At 42.7% G+C, this 18,798-nt stretch overlaps 1 protein-coding gene across 2 annotated transcripts in view; it reads right to left on the bottom strand.

Moving 5' to 3' along the window:
- The window catches only part of Cers3 (ceramide synthase 3), a 101,583-nt gene that overhangs the window by 64,031 nt on the left and 18,754 nt on the right, over nt 1-18,798 (bottom strand). For both annotated transcript variants that reach the window (XM_085841662.1, XM_029479087.2), the window contains exon 2: nt 3,869-4,042. In XM_085841662.1, the coding sequence (XP_085697788.1) occupies nt 3,869-4,042 (174 nt within the window). The remainder of the gene's footprint in view (nt 1-3,868; nt 4,043-18,798) is intronic.

Consider the following 18,798-nt stretch of genomic DNA (forward strand, 5'->3'; position numbering starts at 1 on the left):
TAGGTGTTTCACTGTGGGTGTGGGCTTAAGACTCTCACCCTAGTTACCTGAAAGTCAGTCTTCCACTAGCAAGTCTTTGGATGAAGACGCAGAAGCAGAACTTTCAGCTCTGCCTGCGCCATGCCTGCCTGGATACTGCCATGCTCACACTTTGATGATAATGGACTGAACCTCTGAACCTGTAAGCCAGCCCCAATTAAATGTTGTTTTTATAAGGCTTGCCTTGGTCATGGTGTCTGTCCACAACAGTAAAACCCTAACGAAAACACTTGGTTATGAATGATCAGATGATCAGCCCCTTATTTCATTTTTTAAATACAGAAGTTAAGTAAAAGTTTCATAAGGTAATGTGATTAAAAAGAAAGAAGTATTCCAACTTCTAGACAGACTAAGTTCTACTGGAGAAAGCCCATGCCACCCAGAGACATATAAAAAGGAAGTAGCTTGCACTGGATGAACGGAGAGCAAAGCGGAGAAAAATTCTGCTGCTGACTGTGTTCAAAAAAGGAGGGGAATTAGGTCTCGGTGTTATATCAATTATGCAAGCAACAATGCAGGCACACACAGCATGAGAATTCCAAAGTCACATGAATGAAGACAGGCTGCCATCATCAAACATTCTGCTCTAATTTACAGTTTGTATGAGGCCATTTCTATCCATTCCTGTGAGTTAACAGTAGATAATCATTTCTCAACTTCTGAAAACTACTGAAAATTGGTTTCTCAGGACTCTATGAGATGGTGAGGAAGGGGAGAAGCTGGGACCTTCTCTGCATACAAAGGCATGAAAGAAGTGATGTGGCTTTGCACCTTTCACCTTGGGCCTCGGGGGATACCCTCTATCCTCTGTGGAACTATCCTATACTCCATGTCTTGGGTTAAACTCTTCAGGGGCTAAGCTCTGTTCTACAGGGACTGTCCAGTTCTCATGTGTTGAACTTTGAGTAGGCCTCTTTGAAAACCATATTTCAAAGACATTAAAGAATTTATAGACGGTAAACCAGCAAAAAACTATTTGTCTTAATCTAAATAAAATGAATAAATACATAAACAGTTTGACAGTATCAAATGTATAAAATCTGTGAAGGCAATTCACATTTACAGGAAAATTTCTCTTTTTTTATTAGATATTTTCTTCATTTACATTTCAAATGCTATCCCGAAAGTCCCCTAAACCCTCCCCCTGCCCTGCTCCCCAACCCACCCATTCCCACTTCCTGACCCTGGCATTCCCCTGTACTGGGGTGGATAATCTTTGCAAGACCAAGGGTCTCTCCTCCCATTGATGGCCTACTAAGTCATCCTCTGCTAGATATGCAACTAGAGACACAAGGTCTGGGGGTACTGGTTAGTTCATATTGTTGCTCCTCCTACAGGGTTGCAGACCCCTTTAGCTCCTTGGGTACTTTCTCTAGCTCCTTCATTGGGGGCCCTATGTTCCATCCAGTAGATGACTGTGAGCATCCCCGGGTGGGGCAGTCTCTGGATGCTCCTTCCTTCCATACAGGAAACTTTCTAAGCTTTTTCTTGATTCCCAGGAGATATTTGCTTACTCTCTTCCACTATCAGAAGCATTGTACTGTGAGATTCAAAAAAATGTCCACATAACCAGAAAAAATCAAACAAACAAACCAACCAACAAACAGCCCCTCACTCAAGTCAACAGTGTTGAGCCTGATGTCATGGCACGTGTGTATGAGGACCACTGAGCACTGAGGATTAACCTCCTGCCTTCCCACCTGCAGATTACTCATGGTTTTTGTACCATCAAAACTGTACTTACAAATACTTTTGTAAGAAATAGAAAATATGTTATTTAGGGTAAAAGTGGTTTAATTTATAACAAATAATGTAGAATCCCAAGGAAATGTAAACTTTTATCTTAATTTATGAAGTATGATCTCTCTGCCAATTTTTCCTATCTGACTGAAAGAAATATGTTTCTGTAGCATCGCAGACTTGAAAGAACTGAGCTGGAGAGATGGCTCAATGGGTAAGAGCACTGACTGCTCTTACAGAGGACCTATGTTCAAGTCCCAGCACCTACATGGTGACCCTCAACCATCTGTAACTTCATTACCAGGGGATCAAACACCGACTTCTGACTTTTTCAGGCACTGCACACATGTGACACACAGACATACCTGTAGGCAAAACTCCCATACACATAAAAATAAATAAAAGAGAGAATAGAAAGAACCCAGGATGCGTTGTTGAGAATTAACTTGATAAGGAGTTAGAAGATAATGACTACATGTAATCTCTTGAGAAAGCAAGGGCGGCCCTAAGAATTAAAGAAGGGATTTGTCCCTCACTGTTGTTAGCCAGGCGAGACATAGACATAGAGACTTGGTATGTGATGCTCTGGCAACCAAAAGGATACCCTGTCTCACTGGCTGAGCAGATACTGGAAGCAATAGTTGCCCATTGTTAATTATTAAACGGGAAGGGCAGGAGCTAGAGAGATGCTCCATGGTTAAGGGTGCTGGGGCTCTGCCATAGAATCTGAATTCAGTCCCCAGCATCTACTTAGTGCAGGTCACACGTTCCTATAATTCCAGCTCCATGGGGTCCAATGCCACCTTCTAGCTTCTACAGACACCAAGATACATGTATCATAAAGATGTACACATAAATAAAAGTAAATACTTGTAAGGGAAGGGAAAAGGCGTCCTAAGTAGGTACACATAATAAAAAAAAAATGTTTTTTAGAGAGAAGGACTTTTCAAGTGCACTGAGCCACAGTTCAGGGGCAGACCAGGGGTCTCTTCTTCATGAGAGCAACAGTCCATTTTTGACCCAAGAGAAGCTGCTGGTTTTTGGTGAGTCCATGAAACAGAACTGGTCAACCAGACACTCCAGGTGAGGCCTCTTGCAGATGGTTATAAACAGGTGGTTTGTGCATTTGATCTTGGACTACTTGATCTTTATTAGGCCTGTCTTAAGTCTCTCCAGCTCTTGCCATTCAAACACACTTTTTCCGCTTCAAATGAACTAATGTGCTCACAGCCGAGCCGAGGCCACTACAGAAACTACACATGAGCGTTTGCATTTGCTTCCTGTTGTCAGAACACGAATACAGTTTTATTGCAGGGTTGAATAGACATACAGTATATAGAAATATCTACACAAATTAAATCAAGAAAAAGGTTTATTACTTTCTGAGAAAGCAAACTAACATTGTTTCCTGATTTCCTTCTGCTTGGGAGGACGGGACAACTAACTACACAACTTAAAAATAAGCTACGCTACCCAGAGGAGGTTGGTTTGCTCCTTAATGAGACATTTCTGATGGTTTCCAGACATTCTAGAATGACAGTTCGTCTTCAAGAAATAGTTTTTTTTCTAGCACTGTCACAATTTGCTATTAGCAGTGATAATTGAACAAATCAATGCAATTCACTGTGATATTCCCACGCAAGCCCACATCATGCGCTCATCATAGCTGTCTCCCCACACTCAGCCTGTCTCGGCCTTGTTTGATTTTTACTGTAAGAGTAAAGTACGCAAAAAAAGGGGGGGGGGTGGCTGGAGAGATGGCTCAGCGGTTAAGAGCACTGACTGCTCTTCTGAAGGTCCTGAGTTCAAATCCCAGCAACCACATGGTGGCTCACAACCATTCATAATGAGATCTGATGCCCTCTTCTGGGGTGTCTGAAGACAGCTACAGTGTACTTACATATAATAAATAAATCTATTTAAAAAAAGAGTAAAGCATACAATGATACTCACACCTCTAATTCTTCCTGCAAATAATGTTTCCTGTGTACTCTGAACAAGGGACTCCCTAAGGACAAAGTCTGGGACTTTACCATTATAGAGTCAGCAATAGCAGGGATGGGAAGGGAAACACGTAAGTACTACTTACTTTTCAAAGAAGTATCTGACGACCATTAAGAGAAGGGCATATGGAATTGTGATGTACAAGTGGGAAGCTTTCACGAAGACAAGCCCATCATGATCTTCCAGGTCTGACCACTTTATTGTCGGAGGAAGCCAGTATCTCTCCGACCAGAACCATTTTCTAAACGTCTGAAACATTCTAGAACAATGAAGAAAAGAATATGTTAGATTCGTATATTCAGCACTTGGAATTGGGATTTTGTGGAATGCTGTCCTTGAAAACACCTAAAGCAGGATCTGAAAATCAAGGTGAGAGACGAGCTCTCACTTCTTCCTCTGCATTTAACAAGGAAACTGCACCCAGCGCCCCCAGGTGCTGAGGCTCTGGGATGAGAAACCCGAGCTTAACACGCTCCTCTTCATGGTTTGGGACACATACATGTGGCTATTTCAGATATTTGTTTTCCTCATATAACTCATGATATAAAAATAATGTAATGGGCTCACAGCTTCCAAGTATCAAAGATCAAGCTCCTGAAAGTTTCAATGTGTAGATAAAACTTCCAAGCAGTCTAAGACATTTCCTGGGAGAGGAAGGACGAGGAGTTTACATGATGTCCCATCCGTCATCTTTTTATTTGTATTGTTCTGTGGTAGTGGGGATTGAACTTAGACCTTCACTCAGGCCAGGACTCTACAGTGAGATTCGTGCCTGTCCCCCTTTTCATTCTGAAGCCAGTCGTCACTAAATTGCATAGACTAGCCTTGTACCCATTTTGTAGCCAGGCAGACTTCCAAGCTGTGATCCTCCTGCTTCGGCTTCGTAGTTGCTAGGAATACAAACCTTCGCCATTGGGCATGGCACCCATTAATAATTATATTTATGCAGACTCTCTTATCTGTGAAGTACTGTGCTAGATGTGGGGGCCACAGAAGTTAATAACTAAGGCTCCCATTGTGAGGACCAAATAGACTTGTAGGTGAGGCAAGCCTGTTTAAAATGAGTAATTTTGATACATATTTTTTAGGTACCATAAAATTGTCCAGTTCTAATGTGTTAGTTTTGTATCATCATCATCACCATCATCATCATCATGTTATTATCCTTAGAAGTTCGTTTTTCTCTAATGAGAGACAGAAACAGGGTGGCTCAAGATAGGAGGGGAGATGGGAAGGAACTGGGAAGAGTAGAGGGAGTAGAAACCATAAGCAGAATATAGTATGTGGGGGAAAATCTATTTTCAATAAAAGGAAGTAAAGAATCCTAACTAAAACAGAAAAATAAAATGAAGAATAAAAATACAAGATGCTGTGAGGCAGGCTGGACACTGGGCCCAGCCTAGATGTGTCCAGTAAAGATGGCCAGCGGCGAGTGGATGTGACCCATGGAAGATGGAAAAGCAGGAATGGCAGCGGATCAGCAGCAAGCAGCACTGACAAGTGACTTGGATCCTGTTGCTTCCCTTTGTTGTCTCAACAACCAGCCCAGAAGTGTCTTTGAGCACAGAGAAATGGGTGGGGATTGAGGGTGTAGCTCAGTGGTAGGATACTCTCACATACAAGGCTCTGGCCTGAGTTTGACCTTAGCATACCTCCCCTACCATCCCAGAAATATCTATGCAGCTTTTCACACCTAGGTATAGCTTAGAACAAGGGTAAATATTTGGGTCAATCTACAATTCTTACAGATTTTAGAAATCAATGCAAGGTAAAGCTTTTTACCAACCCTGGGCTCATCATTCAAATCAGAACTAGGTATGAATGTAAGGACAAATGTATCTTTTGAGGAGTTTGCCTCTGCAGATTTGTGGCATTATTGCCTCTGACATTAATTAAAACACCAGGGCTAGGAGCTGATAGCAATGCAATGAGTTAGGGGTCACCCTCCCCCACTAGTATTGTTTAATAATTACTACATAAAATAAGTTGCTCACTCCTAAAACACAACTCAGAGAAACATGGATTTTTCTGCCTTGGAAAAAAAATACAGCTTTTCAAGCAGCTTAAAAGTTCTGCAGGAGTGAATCCTTAGCATTAGATGCCAGCAGAGCTTCAGATTTGCTGGGAACAATAGTCAGTTTAATGCCCGGTCACACCAAGTAAAGACAGCCAACAAAACAAACAAGTTAATAGAAGACAGAGAGGAAGCAGAAGAAAACAGCAGACTCCAGAAAATGTAGCTCACACTTAGAAATAAAGCTTACTCCATACTATGTGCCCTTTCCCTGGGCAAGGCTATCAAACATCCACGACGGGAGATGCGGGGGTCTCAGAGCCCTTTGTTCATACAAAAGTCAAGAAGAACTCAAAACGAAGCACAGATCTAAATGTTATACAACAGAGCCAAAGTTATATGACTCCCATAAATAGGATAATGGAGTGAACCTTGGTGACCTTGTCTCAGACCAGGCCTTCTGAGATGACAGGCAAAGCAAAAACAACAAGAGCAGAGGTGGATTAAAAGAGATTAGAGGGAAAGACTCTGTGCCTCAGTGGGACCCAAAGGACAGAGGAAAGTCTGAAAGTGTGTCTCATAAGGGAAATGTTTCAAATATGCATAGAATCCTTACAACTAATAGCAAGGCAAATAGCTCATCTTTAGAAAGTATCTGAATAAGCATTTCACCTGAGACACACACACATGGTCAGTAAAGTAAGCACAAGAGGAGATGCTCTACAGTATTAACCATGAAAGAGACATGAGCTCAAACTGTCACTTCCCATCACCAAGTGTGACAACAAAGCCTAACAAACACTGACAGGCCCCAGAGAAGTCAGAGCTCCAGGCACTGCCCTTGAGAGTTTACATTATCTGCTGATCACTCCTAGATAGCAAGAAAATCCAAAGGATTCTCTCACAAAGTGGATGACTCCTAAAACCTTATCTTAAGTAAAAAGCCAGACACAAACTGCATGGCCTATCTGAGCTCATGGCTATGATACATTCAGAATAAACAGTTCCATGGAGACAGAGAGTATGTTAGAGACTGTCTTAGTTAGGGTTTCCATTGCTGTGAAGACACAGACGACCACAGTAATTCTTATAAAGGAAAACATTTAATTGGGGCTGGATTAAAATTCAGTGGATCAGTCCATTACCATCTTGGCAGGAAGCATGGCAGCATGTAGGCAGGCATGGTGCTAGAGAAGGAGCTGAGAGTTCTACATCTTGATCCACAGGCAGCAGAAAGAGATTGTGGACCACACTGGGCATAGCTTGAGTATATATGAGAGAGACCTCAAAGCCCACCTCCACAGCAACACACATCCTCTAACAAGACCACACCTACTCCAACAAGGCCATACCTCTTAATGGTGCCACTCCCTATGGGCCAAGCATAAAAACACAAGAGACTATGAGGGCCAAACATATTCAAACTGCCACTGATATACCTTGGGGCTGTGGATGTGGAGGGGGCATTACTGGCTTGAGAGGATGGGAGGTGACTTCTAAGGGAGGAGCATGGCATTTCTCTGGGACTAATGAAGTATTAAAGATCCGTGTTACTAAACAACAGAGAATATACTAAAAAGGGTTTAAATGTGTACTTAAAAGAATAATGTAAGCCAGGCGTGGTGGCACACGCCTTTAATCCCAGCACTTGGGAGGCAGAGGCAGGAGGATTTCTGAGTTCGAGGCCAGCCTGGTCTACAGAGTGAGTTCCAGGACAGCCAGGGCTATACAGAAAAACCCTGTCTCAAAAAAACAAAACAAAACAAAAAACCCAAAAAACAAAAAACAAACAAACAAAAAAACCAATAATGTAATATGTGAATTATATGTTAAGAACAAAAGAGTAAGCTATCTCAAAGAAAAAGATTTCAAATTCAAGATCAATTTAAACTGTATAGTTGGAGCCTGCCACAAAACAACAAATAAAAGCAAACTGTTCTGAAGAAGTGTTTCAATCAGATGACAGCCCCTCAGGTACAAAACTGTCTGCCAGATCTCCACAGGCAGACATGGGCCTTAACAATCCAGTTTCTTTTCAGCCAACCTTCCCACCTTCTTTGGTTTTCTCTCAAGATATGTGTGGTGTGTATGTGCATACATTTGTGTATCAAGTGACTGAGGGAGAGAGACAGAGAGAAAGAGGGAGAAGGAGAGGGCTAAGGGAGAGAGATATTAAAAGACATAGGAATCTTCTGGCTTTTAGCCAGACACAATTCCCATTCACCTGGCTCCTTGGAAAGTCCATAGGGTACAGCCTGCATTATCTGTTAACACAATTCGGGCAGCTTTCAGAGTAACAACATCACCTCTCTCTGACCCTAGAGCACTGGGCAGGGTACCAGTACTCAGCCCCCAGAGAAAACATGAAAGATCACACCCACCATGGCAGTAATATTCTTAGAACAGGAGCTGGTGGGGACACCTCTGTCTATTAGCATCTCAGAAGTCCTGGTCTGAGACCAGGTCACTGAAATCCACCCCACTATCATATTCTATATGCGGGTGTCCTCCATCCAGGGCAGCAGCAGCCAGTGCTATCCTGAAGTAGCAGACAGTATCCTCCACTGGTGGCTGCAGCACAGAACACACAGTTGTTATTTCTCAGTTCTATGGCCTGCCTCTTGGTTCCCATGTCATCTAAAGCTGGTTCACCAGCCTTCCTTCAGGAAAGGCCAATAACCGCCAATAATGTTTTTTGTTTGTTTGCTTGTTTGTTTTGTTTTTTAAAGACACCAAGAAATGGGAGGCGAGAGAAGGAGAAGGAGACCTTAAAAAATTCACAATAGTGATTCTGTCACTTAGGGCTCCTGACTGTGGTCCATTAACTTTTTAGTAAATTTAATGCAGTGGTTCTGAGAACCTCACTGACTCCCATGCTATGATCTTATACTTGCTCAGCTTAGCTCTAGGCATTGTGGCAGTTTGAGAAGAAAGAAAGAAAGAAAGAAAGAAAGAAAGAAAGAAAGAAAGAAAGAAAGAAAGAAAGAAAGAAAGAAAGAACCTGTTAAAGCAGGTCCCGTCTACTCTCAGATTGTCAGACTCTGAGGCAAAACTATGGCTTGAACTCATGAGTTCAAGGTCAGACTGTGCAACACAACAGAACTTGTCTCAATATACAAAGACAAATGAAGAAGCCCACGGGACCACGTTTCACCATCCATGTCTGTCTGGGATTCTCCTGGAAGCAGGCACATGGCTTTGCTACTTGGTCACTCTAAGTTCCTCTTTGCCTGGACAGCCATCAAGGGAGGTTCTAGCTGGATGGGTCTCTTGGAAGAGAACCAGCAAGGACATGCCTACAGTCCATGTAGAACCTCCAACATGGCAGACCCTCAGGAACTGTGAGCTGCTCACTGAAGCTAGAATGTATTTTGAACAACAGGAGTGATAATACAGCCGGAATGATGTTTAAGTTAATTATCTACAAGCAACTTCAGTTTTACTAACTGCAAAACAATCCTCATGATTTGGGTTTAGGGTCAGGTAAACATGTCTGTCTACATTACTGATTTGTGTTTTCTTTGGAACTAACTCTGCACACCCAGCCCCAAGGAACTGGTTATGCCTTTAAAATAAAGCACAAAGGAAATCATTAGCAGCTCTTTGCTCCCTGTGAACTGTCCTGAGAATCCACTGAGCCACTGTGGATTCTCTCAAAGCATTAAAGTCATGACTGCTTCAGGTAAACAAGCAAGACCTGCCTCTGACACAAACACCTAACCCTAAAAGAAATTCACTGTGACTATTAATGAGAATGTGTGGACACACACACAGATATACACTCACAGACACATACACTACATACACACATACACATTCATATACACACTACAGACACACACACCCCATATGCACACACTCACATACATACACACAAACACATACATACTAAACACATACCACATATACACCATACAAACAATGCTCATACATTATATACACACTTACACACAATACACTACACACACGCACACATTATACACACATAGATACACACCATACATTCACACATGCACACACACTACACACACACACACACCACACTATACAAGCAACTCAATTTATTTTACTCGATTAAAGCCTCAAGGAATTTCAGTATAGAGTTAGAGATTTTAAAAACCAAAATAACATAATATATATGACAAAAATGTAGTATCACCTAAAGATGTCCTTGATGGGTACACAAATGGCCCCAAGGACCCACTCATTTCTTCTTTCTGTCCAGAACTCTCATTCCCAGCCCAGGTTACCTGGGCACGTGCTGCCCTGTAGGTTAGACATAATTTTCCAGCCTCCCTTGTACTAAGAGCGCCTGTGCACAACCACGTTAATGACATAGGAATGGAACTAATTTGGGTTGTCTCCCCCATAGACAAGGCTGCTGCCCTTCTCATAGTGGAAGATGGATACCACAGGACCAGAGCAACACTTCAGGTCACCTGGCTCTCTCAACCTACAAACCGACAATTGGAGTCAGAACAAGACAGGAGCAGAAGTTCCTGAGGGCACTTTGCCCAAGCACACCTCCTGAGGGATGTCCTCCTGCCTGCTTGGATGCTCCGGCTCATCCCTGCCCCATCATTAACTAACCAGACACAGGCACAGCCCACTCAGGTCTGAGAGAGACAGATGAGCCTTAGACTGGTAACAGGAATAGAAATCCGCAGAGAAACAGGCACAATGCAACCAGATGTGGGCAAAGCCAAGTTCCAGAGAGCAGTCTGGGATGTAACTATTACAGCTCACAGGAGAGATCCCACAGGGCTGGTCATTCTGCCTTTGAAGGCAGAACTTCATTAACTGCTTTTTCTTGTCTTTTCTCTTGTTAACTCCTGGAGGCTAAGATGTAAATTAGTACCTGGGCAACTAGACAATGGTGTCAGGACATTAAGACATTTCAGTCTCAATAGCATCAGCACGTCAGCATTTTCTTTCCCACACTCTGTCCCTCTCCAGCAGGTCCTTCCTTGCAGGCCCTCCCTTGCAGTACCATGATTCACATGTACTCCACAGATCACAGTGTTATTATTAGTCTCCAGTGCAAGAGACTGGGTCTGGGTCTGGCAAATGCAAGGGAGCAAGGAGCCTGCTTCCCATGACTCACAAAGGACCAACGGTGACTCACCTGGCTCTGTCTCTGTTTTCTAACCTGAATTACTCCCGATCTACTTAGGGCCTTGTCCCCAAAGATCCCTGTGAGTGCCACTCAAGGGTGTTTCTCTTCTCTGTTGTCAGAGAAGGGACTCAGGCAGTAGGGCCACCATCTAAGAGACAAGTTGGTAATTGTTGCCAACAAAAATGACATCTCACCTCCAACAACTCACAGTCTTTCTTTCAGGGAGCCTACAAATCAAAGAGATTTACATTTTTAATGTGGACTCCCCCCACCCCAGGGGAAATATAGCTTGAGGGACAGGCCTGTCACTAGATAACTGAGCCAACTTGGGCTGCCCCATCTCTCTGAATTCTCATTTGCTTACCGGCTAATGGGGCTAATTCTATGATTGCAAAGACCTTTTACAGGACTGCAGGTGATGCCTCTGCAGACAGACCTGGCCACACTGAGGCGCTGGGTGAAGGCTACCTGGGTGGATGTTACTTTACTGATAGCTGGCTGTTCTAACCTTCTGGATACGAGGAAGAGTCAGCTGAACATTTAGTTAAATACTAAGATTAGACACTATGTTGAACAAGATTCTCACAGGCTAGGAAGGGATAACTGACTTTACATTTTTTTTCTTACAGTAAGGGAAGCCTACAGAATGAATACCAGCTGTGGTAAGCCAAAAGTCTGCCTTCAAGTCCTGGAGAGACTACATATCACAGTGTAATACATTTGCAAATACTCCTGTCAGTGGACTTATGGGGAGCAGGGGTGCCCAGACCTCTGTCCCCAGCACACTGGAGCAGATTGTAAGGTCAGGGCGTAATAAAGGAACCAAGGTTGTAGAAACTTGACTGCTATCTGTACTAGCTATACAACCTAGCATAAGTGACATGCCCTAAGCTTTAACTGAGTCATCTGTAAGATGTGTGCAGTAGTATCTCTTTTGTAAGATGCAGGGTGGGATTAAATGAGGCCATCTGTCACTTAGTGAGATACCTGCCACGCACGCATCCTTGGGGATTCAGCTCAGTACTAAGTAGTACCTGATTGCATGTAATAAATGCTCAATAAACTGTAGGTAGCAGTACTGTGGCCTCTCCCACCTCTCCTCAACAATGGCACTGTGTCCTTCCAATCCACAAAGGCCAGACATCATCTATGGTCTCCAGAGTAGCCAGATCTGTGTTCAGGCCAACCATAGCAGGTCTTGCTGGGTGACAACTTTTTGAATGACTTGACAGACACATGCTGTCAGTGCAAGAAGACTTTTTATATCAAAGACATTGTCTTGGGCACTGTCACCAAATAGACCCTTTCTAAACCAGAAGGAGACCTAGGGGGAGAATGTGGAGACACACCTTGATCAGGTAGGAAGTAGAAACATCTGATGTCAGACCCAGATATACAGGAAGCTGAGTCACTTTCAGGGACTGGATTGCTAAGGTCCTTGGATGAAGTAAATCCCCAGTTTTGATATTTTAAAATATGGGCTGATACAATACTTGAAGGCAGGGTTTCCTGCTGTACAGCCTACTGTCCCTTAAGGGCCTCATGGAAAGGACCAAGATGGCAGATGCTAATAATCTTGGGTGAGGGTGATGTGTTGGGTGTGAACTCAAGGGGGAAGGCAAGGGAAAGAGAGCGGGTGTAATCACAGAGCTGCTCTCTCCTTGGTCTGCTGAATCATTAGAGAAGTTAAAGAATGAAAACCTCTGTTGTTTTTCTGACCCTAATCTCTGGCCCTGGGCTTCTGCTGGGACAGCTATCGTCCTCTCCTGTAACAGGCTGAGGAACTGCCATTTGCCTGCTTGTCTCCTTTGGAAGGCAGCTACTGCCTCAGTCAGTGGCCCCAGCCATTGGATGTTCTTTGCCAACTGGAAGTAAAAAGGCATGGTTGGAATGAGCTCCTCTTCCTGGTCTAGTTTTAATGCAAAAATCAATTTAGGGCAGAGAAAAGTGTAGTGCTCTGATTTCCAGAAGTCCAGGCAGGAGGGGCAGAACATACATTTTAGGTTGATCTAAAAAGCTTGGAATCTATATAGATGATATGTTTCATTGCTCAATACACTTGGACAAGGTCAAGTCTATTGCTTTAAATTTAAAGAGACTTTGCTTACAAAGGTGCATGGGATACTAGGCAGTGGTGGCACACGCCTTTAATCCCAGCACTTGGGAGGCAGAGGCAGGCAGATCTCTGAGTTTGAGGCCGAGGCCAGCCTGGTCTACAAAGTGAGTTCCAGGACAGCCAGGACTATACAGAGAAACCCTGTCTCAAAACAAACAAACAAACAAACAAACAAAACAAAAAACAAAAAAGGTACATGGGAGAAGACAAAAACCTGGTTATTCTGTTTAAGATCAATCTAGTGCTTAGAAATAAACAATTCTCCAGCTTGCCAGGATTTCCACATATACATGTATTTTTAAAAGCGAATCCTTTAACTTTATCAACATGCATTTATATAATTACTGTTTTATCTTCCTGGGGTCTGCCTTACTAATGAAAGACAGCTGGTATGAATGGTAGACAATGCTGAGCTGACAAAGAGGGTTCCCAGCTCAGCACGCCTTGCACTTCCCCAGGCCCTTTCCCCAGTGGGATGCTCTCATTACCACACCCCACACCCCCTGCAATCCTAGTTTGGAGTCTAGATGGCCCTATGTTTTCTCTTCATCATTTATTGTTTTCAAATGAGGGTACATAGCTCATAGAGAACACATGCTTAGCATGTGCAAGGACCTTGGTTTCATCCCCAGCATTCAAAAGACTATTCTTTATTATACTTTATTATTCTTTATTATACTTTAACTAAAAGTACTTCTTTAAACAAACTCTTGAGGCTGGAGATGTGGCTAGTGTTTAAGAGTACTTGCTCTCATACAGTTCTAGTCCCAGTGCCCACACCAGGTAGTACACAACTAGCAATGGATCCAATACCCTTTCCTGGCCTCGGTGGACACTGACACACACACACACACACACATGGGTATGTACGCAAATAAAAATAAACAAACTTGATTTTTTCTTGAATTATTTTTCTGCCAGAATATAAAGTTAGCAGAAGTGAAGCTACAAACTACTACTGTGAGCTCTGCTGAGAAGAGGCCTGTGTGAGATCTTTCCCTCCCCTGAGTGACATCACCTCATACTCCCAGGGAAGGGAAGTAGAGCAGAGTGTGCACACATACTGGGTACCAAGCAGGAAACAGCAGTTGGGAAGAAGCCCAGGGATGGCTGAAGGCTTTAAGCTGGCGTTGGTGCTCTGGCCTTGGGCTGTCTATAATATTTGTGGTGAGCCTGATTACGTGTGGGCAACTCCACGGTCTCAGAAACTCTGGACATAAAAGATTTAGCTGTGCTCTAAATCCTCAAACTTTCTGATAATCCAGCTAAACTGGCACTTCCCAGAGAAAGCTCCTTGTAGGTCACCAGGAAGTCCATATTTACCGTGTGGCTCACCTGTGCTTCCTAGACCCTCTCACCAGCATCTACCTCCTCACCATTTGTCCTCTGTTCTACTAGAAAGCAGGCAGGGGAAACAGCAGGTTCATCAGGCAGTGTGTTAGGTGCAGCCCCCTTCTGTCTACATTCTTTAGTGCCCTCTGAGGGGCTGGTTGTCCTTGGACTGTGGGAGGTGAGATCAGCCTGAGTTTCTGGGATAGAAGGCAAAGGAGAAAGTACAAGGCATGATTCAGCTGTCCACTGCCATCCAAACCAGTTTTACAGCTGACACGCTTGAACAATTAACAAATGGCCTTTCTACAGACTAGAGAAGAGACTACCACTTTGTAATGACTTTTGAAGTAAGTGGTTTTGAACAATCTTGACGTGTTAAAAACTGAAAGTCAGAAGAAGCCTTCTAAACACACAAAGCCCTTCCTGCCCCGAGTACATGAAGTTATCATGGAATACTGACATCAGTTGTGGGGTGGGGATGAGGGGCTCATAGCAGTCAAGTATCTACTCAACATTGCCCTTCAGGAAAGGCCTACAGAACCTCACAGACCACTAGAGTGTAGTTGCATGACCCAAATATCCCTTCTTTTGAGGCTGTGAGAGCAATGCTAATATAATCAACTTTTGAGCCACAGATGTAACTTCCCAAGATTACATCCAAATAGACACAACAGGGGCGAAATAAAAATGCAAATGACTGTAATTACCTTGAGGGTATGTGATAACATTCTATCAAGGCAGTGTGTGTGTGTGTGTGTGTATGATGCATATGTATGTGTGCATATTTTAGATGTCCTGTTTAAATTCACACCCCATAGAAGCAGACAAGGAGATATGTAATATGTTCTGTTATACAAAGATAAGCATAAGCTGCCTTCCAGCTTTAAAATTTTAAGTCAGAGTTCCAAACTGATTTGATGTGAGCCAACATTTAAGACTGGAGAATTTTCACAGAAACCCAGCATTGCAGGTTTATTTGAAAAGTTAGACCTGACAATAGTCATTTGGAGTGACAGGCCTTAAGTAAGGCGCCCTTTCATAAGCTGGTGTGCTGCTGATTCGATACCTGCATACTTTCCCAAAGCATTTAAGACCGTGGGGCCTTACACTGTTGGGATTTCTCACTGTGGACTACGCCTTCAAAGTCAGGATGACTTGAGTAACAGTGTCCTGCACACCCAGGTACAACAGTGAGTGTTTGGTCATAGTAGTGGCCTTTCAAAGATGGGTTCTCAGCCTTGGCTCTACATGTCAATTGCGGGCAGACATTTTAGTATGCTTTTCTCTAATCTAGACCAAAGACCAGGGCTTCTGGCTGTGTAGTCCCAGTATTGGCTGGGTAAGTTCTGTGAAGTACTCAGAGATAGTAGTGTTGCCAGCATCCTGTGGGTCCCTCTGTGCCCTGACCTATGCTACTCCTTTGTCCTCATCTATGCCCTCCCAATTCGCAGTACCACAGCTTAAGGCTGCCTGTGCTGAACTTGCTGACAATAGAATCATCCTGAGTCTATATCTTGGAGTTTGGATTCTTCACTGGACTATGAGGACTGAGCTGTCTCCATGTCACCAGGGTAACAGTTCACCCATTTTCACCGGCGTTCCCTAATTCACTATGTGACTTTACTGTCAACTGTCCTCCCACACTATAATTGGTGCAAATTTGGACTGTCCTGAGTTGGTATTAATACAATTAATACCAGTATCTACAAATGTTCTTGGATATTTCTTTAGCTATGCATACATAGACATGCATAGGACTTGTACCTTATAGCAGAAATGCTAGGGCACAAATTGTTTGCATGTTGACGTTCAACAGATTTGTCTAAACAAAAAATGTATCCAAAGGTGTCAATGATAGTGCCGTTGGAGCATCTCAGAGCTTGGGCAGCGCTCTGAGGGACTTTTAGACAGAAGGTTTCCTGCTGGGTGTACAGGGCTGTGGTGTGGTTCATTTCCAGTACCCAAGAGCTGACAGTGCTGAGAGTGCCCAAGTTCCCAGCCATGAGGCTGTCCTTTTGTCCGTTGTCCTTCTAAGCACCTATTTGGATATCTTTCTCATTTCTTTCTTGTGTTGGGCTTTCAGAATTCGTTTGATTTGTTTAAGGGGGAAGTCAGTATGAGTGAAGCTGTCACAATGCAATCTAGTAGTTTGCGTGCTGACTGAAAAGCAATCGAAATGTTTTTACTTGTTTGCATGTCTTAGACATGAGTCTGGTGAGCTGTATAGAAGGCTCATGATTCCTTGGGCATGGTCTGCTAGTTGTACAGAAGGCACACTCCCCCTTTCCCTCTGCACCTTGGCTTCTCCTCTCAGTGGTCTGCCTCGGGAGACCCAGCTTCTTTATTCTAATATACCCCACTCTATAGTTGTTTTATCATGCAATTTTATATCTCATATAAGAAGCCACTGCCCATGCCAAGGTCATAAGCAAATTCTACTTTTGTCATAGAGAGCAATGCTGTTCAGTAAAAGATAAAAATGGAAGTTACACGTGGTTTTACCTATCTTTAAAAAGTAAAGTAAGCTGAAATTTAACATTTTATATAACCCAATACATCAAAAATATTATCATTTCAATGTGCAACCAATATAAAATTATCATTAAAATGCTTTATACTTTTATCCAGTCATTATTATTTGCCTTTACTAGTGGTATGAGTATGTCCTGTGTGTGTGTGTGTGTGTGTGTGTGTGTGTGTGTGTGTGTGAGCCTTCTGTGGCATGTCTGTGGATGTCAGGGGACAATGCTCAGGAGCTGGTTCTCTTCTTCCACTGTGAGTGACAAGCATCAATCTCAGGTCAATAGGCCTGCCTGCTCAGAAAGTGTTTCTATCACTCGGCCATCTTGCTAGCCCCATGTTTTCTCTACAGTGAGTTTATAAAATCTGCTCTGTACTTTTTTTTTTTTTTACATTTAAGCAACATCTTTATTGGGCTAGCCTCTTTGTCAGACCAATGTAGGTCTAGAAGTTATTCTGCCACATCTTGACCAATATATAGAATCTGAATACACTTTAAGGCAGCAATCTTTCTTTCCACATGGATATTCAAACTCCTAATTTGCTGTGGTACTGAGATCATAGATCATGAGTACCAATATCCGCAGATTTCCCTGTGATCACCTGGCCACTCAACTGGCATGCCACACTCCTTCTTTAAAGGTCCCCAGTTGATTTCTTGCTCAGATCCGTTGTTAGGAACCATTTCCATGCTAAGCAACTTTATAAAGTGGAAAGGAAGGTGACAATTAAAATGAGTGTATCAAGTGTCTTTTACTATACTATTTCAGAAAGGTGTGTGTGTGTGTGTGTAGGAGCAGTGGTTAACTAAAGTGAAAAAATATTTCTAACTTTCAATAACAGAAATCGACTGTGATCAAGTATCCTATGCAACAAACATCTGCCTGTTAAGCTTTCAGTCATCATTTTGGGGGAGCTACAATGTTTTGTTCTCACAGAGTTCAGAGATCCAAATTCCACTGGAAGCAGATTGTTCCTGGAAAGCATCCAGGTAAAGCCAGTTGTAGTTAATGGAACAGGAGGAGCTCATTAGGAGACCCTATAACTTTGACCCAAAGTAGAACATGGCAAGGATTCTGTACCATGCACAACATTACAGATGAGCATAATTTAAATTTTCTTTGCATCAGCATATTTTATGTTTTTATAGCTTTATTCCCAGGTCAAACAAGAAAACAAACTTTGAAGAGAAGAAATTGAAGCCAATTTAGATATCAAGCTTGAGTAATCTTCATTATTGAAATAAAAAAAAACTGCTCTGGAATTTTTTGCTTGAATCTTGAAATGATTAGTTTACTGCTAGCCTGTGTCAGACTCAATCTAATCAACAAGTTTTTATTGACTGTCTCATAAAATAAGCCTGACAAAGGAATCAAAATAAGACAAATGAGCTTTGTTCCAGCAGACAAGGACCCTGCGGAGAAATAGATGACCTATCACAGGAATGCACCTCATAAAATACTTCATTTTAGAATGTGGATACAGTAAGTAATTATCTCACATCCCTGAGCATAATAATAATAATAATAGTTGATCTTTTCAAATAACCTAAGTGGCCCTGCTTGTGAATTTTATATGGTTCCCATCAATGAGGGAATGAGCATATCTTTAGGGTTCATTTTCTAACGGTACACATTTATACAAGTTACACTTGTGTGTACCAATATTGTGCACAGAAATTTGAGGATTTGGGTTTAAAAACCTTGGCTGGTGGTAGTGATTTGTTTGTTTGTTTATTCCAATTTCTAGATTTCAGCAGGCAGAGGCAGGAAGATTTACAATAAATACCAGGCCTGGGCCACATAGTGAGGTCAAGGTCAACCTTAGATACCTGGTGAGTCCATCTCAGAAAGGGTGGCTCTCTGTCTGTCTGTCTGTCTGTCTATAATTCAGAAGGTAGGTACATAGCACATGTAC

This window comes from Mus caroli, unplaced genomic scaffold (assembly GCF_978045245.1).
Source record: "Mus caroli unplaced genomic scaffold, Mus_caroli_1 scaffold_8, whole genome shotgun sequence".
NCBI classification, from domain to species: Eukaryota; Metazoa; Chordata; class Mammalia; order Rodentia; family Muridae; genus Mus; species Mus caroli.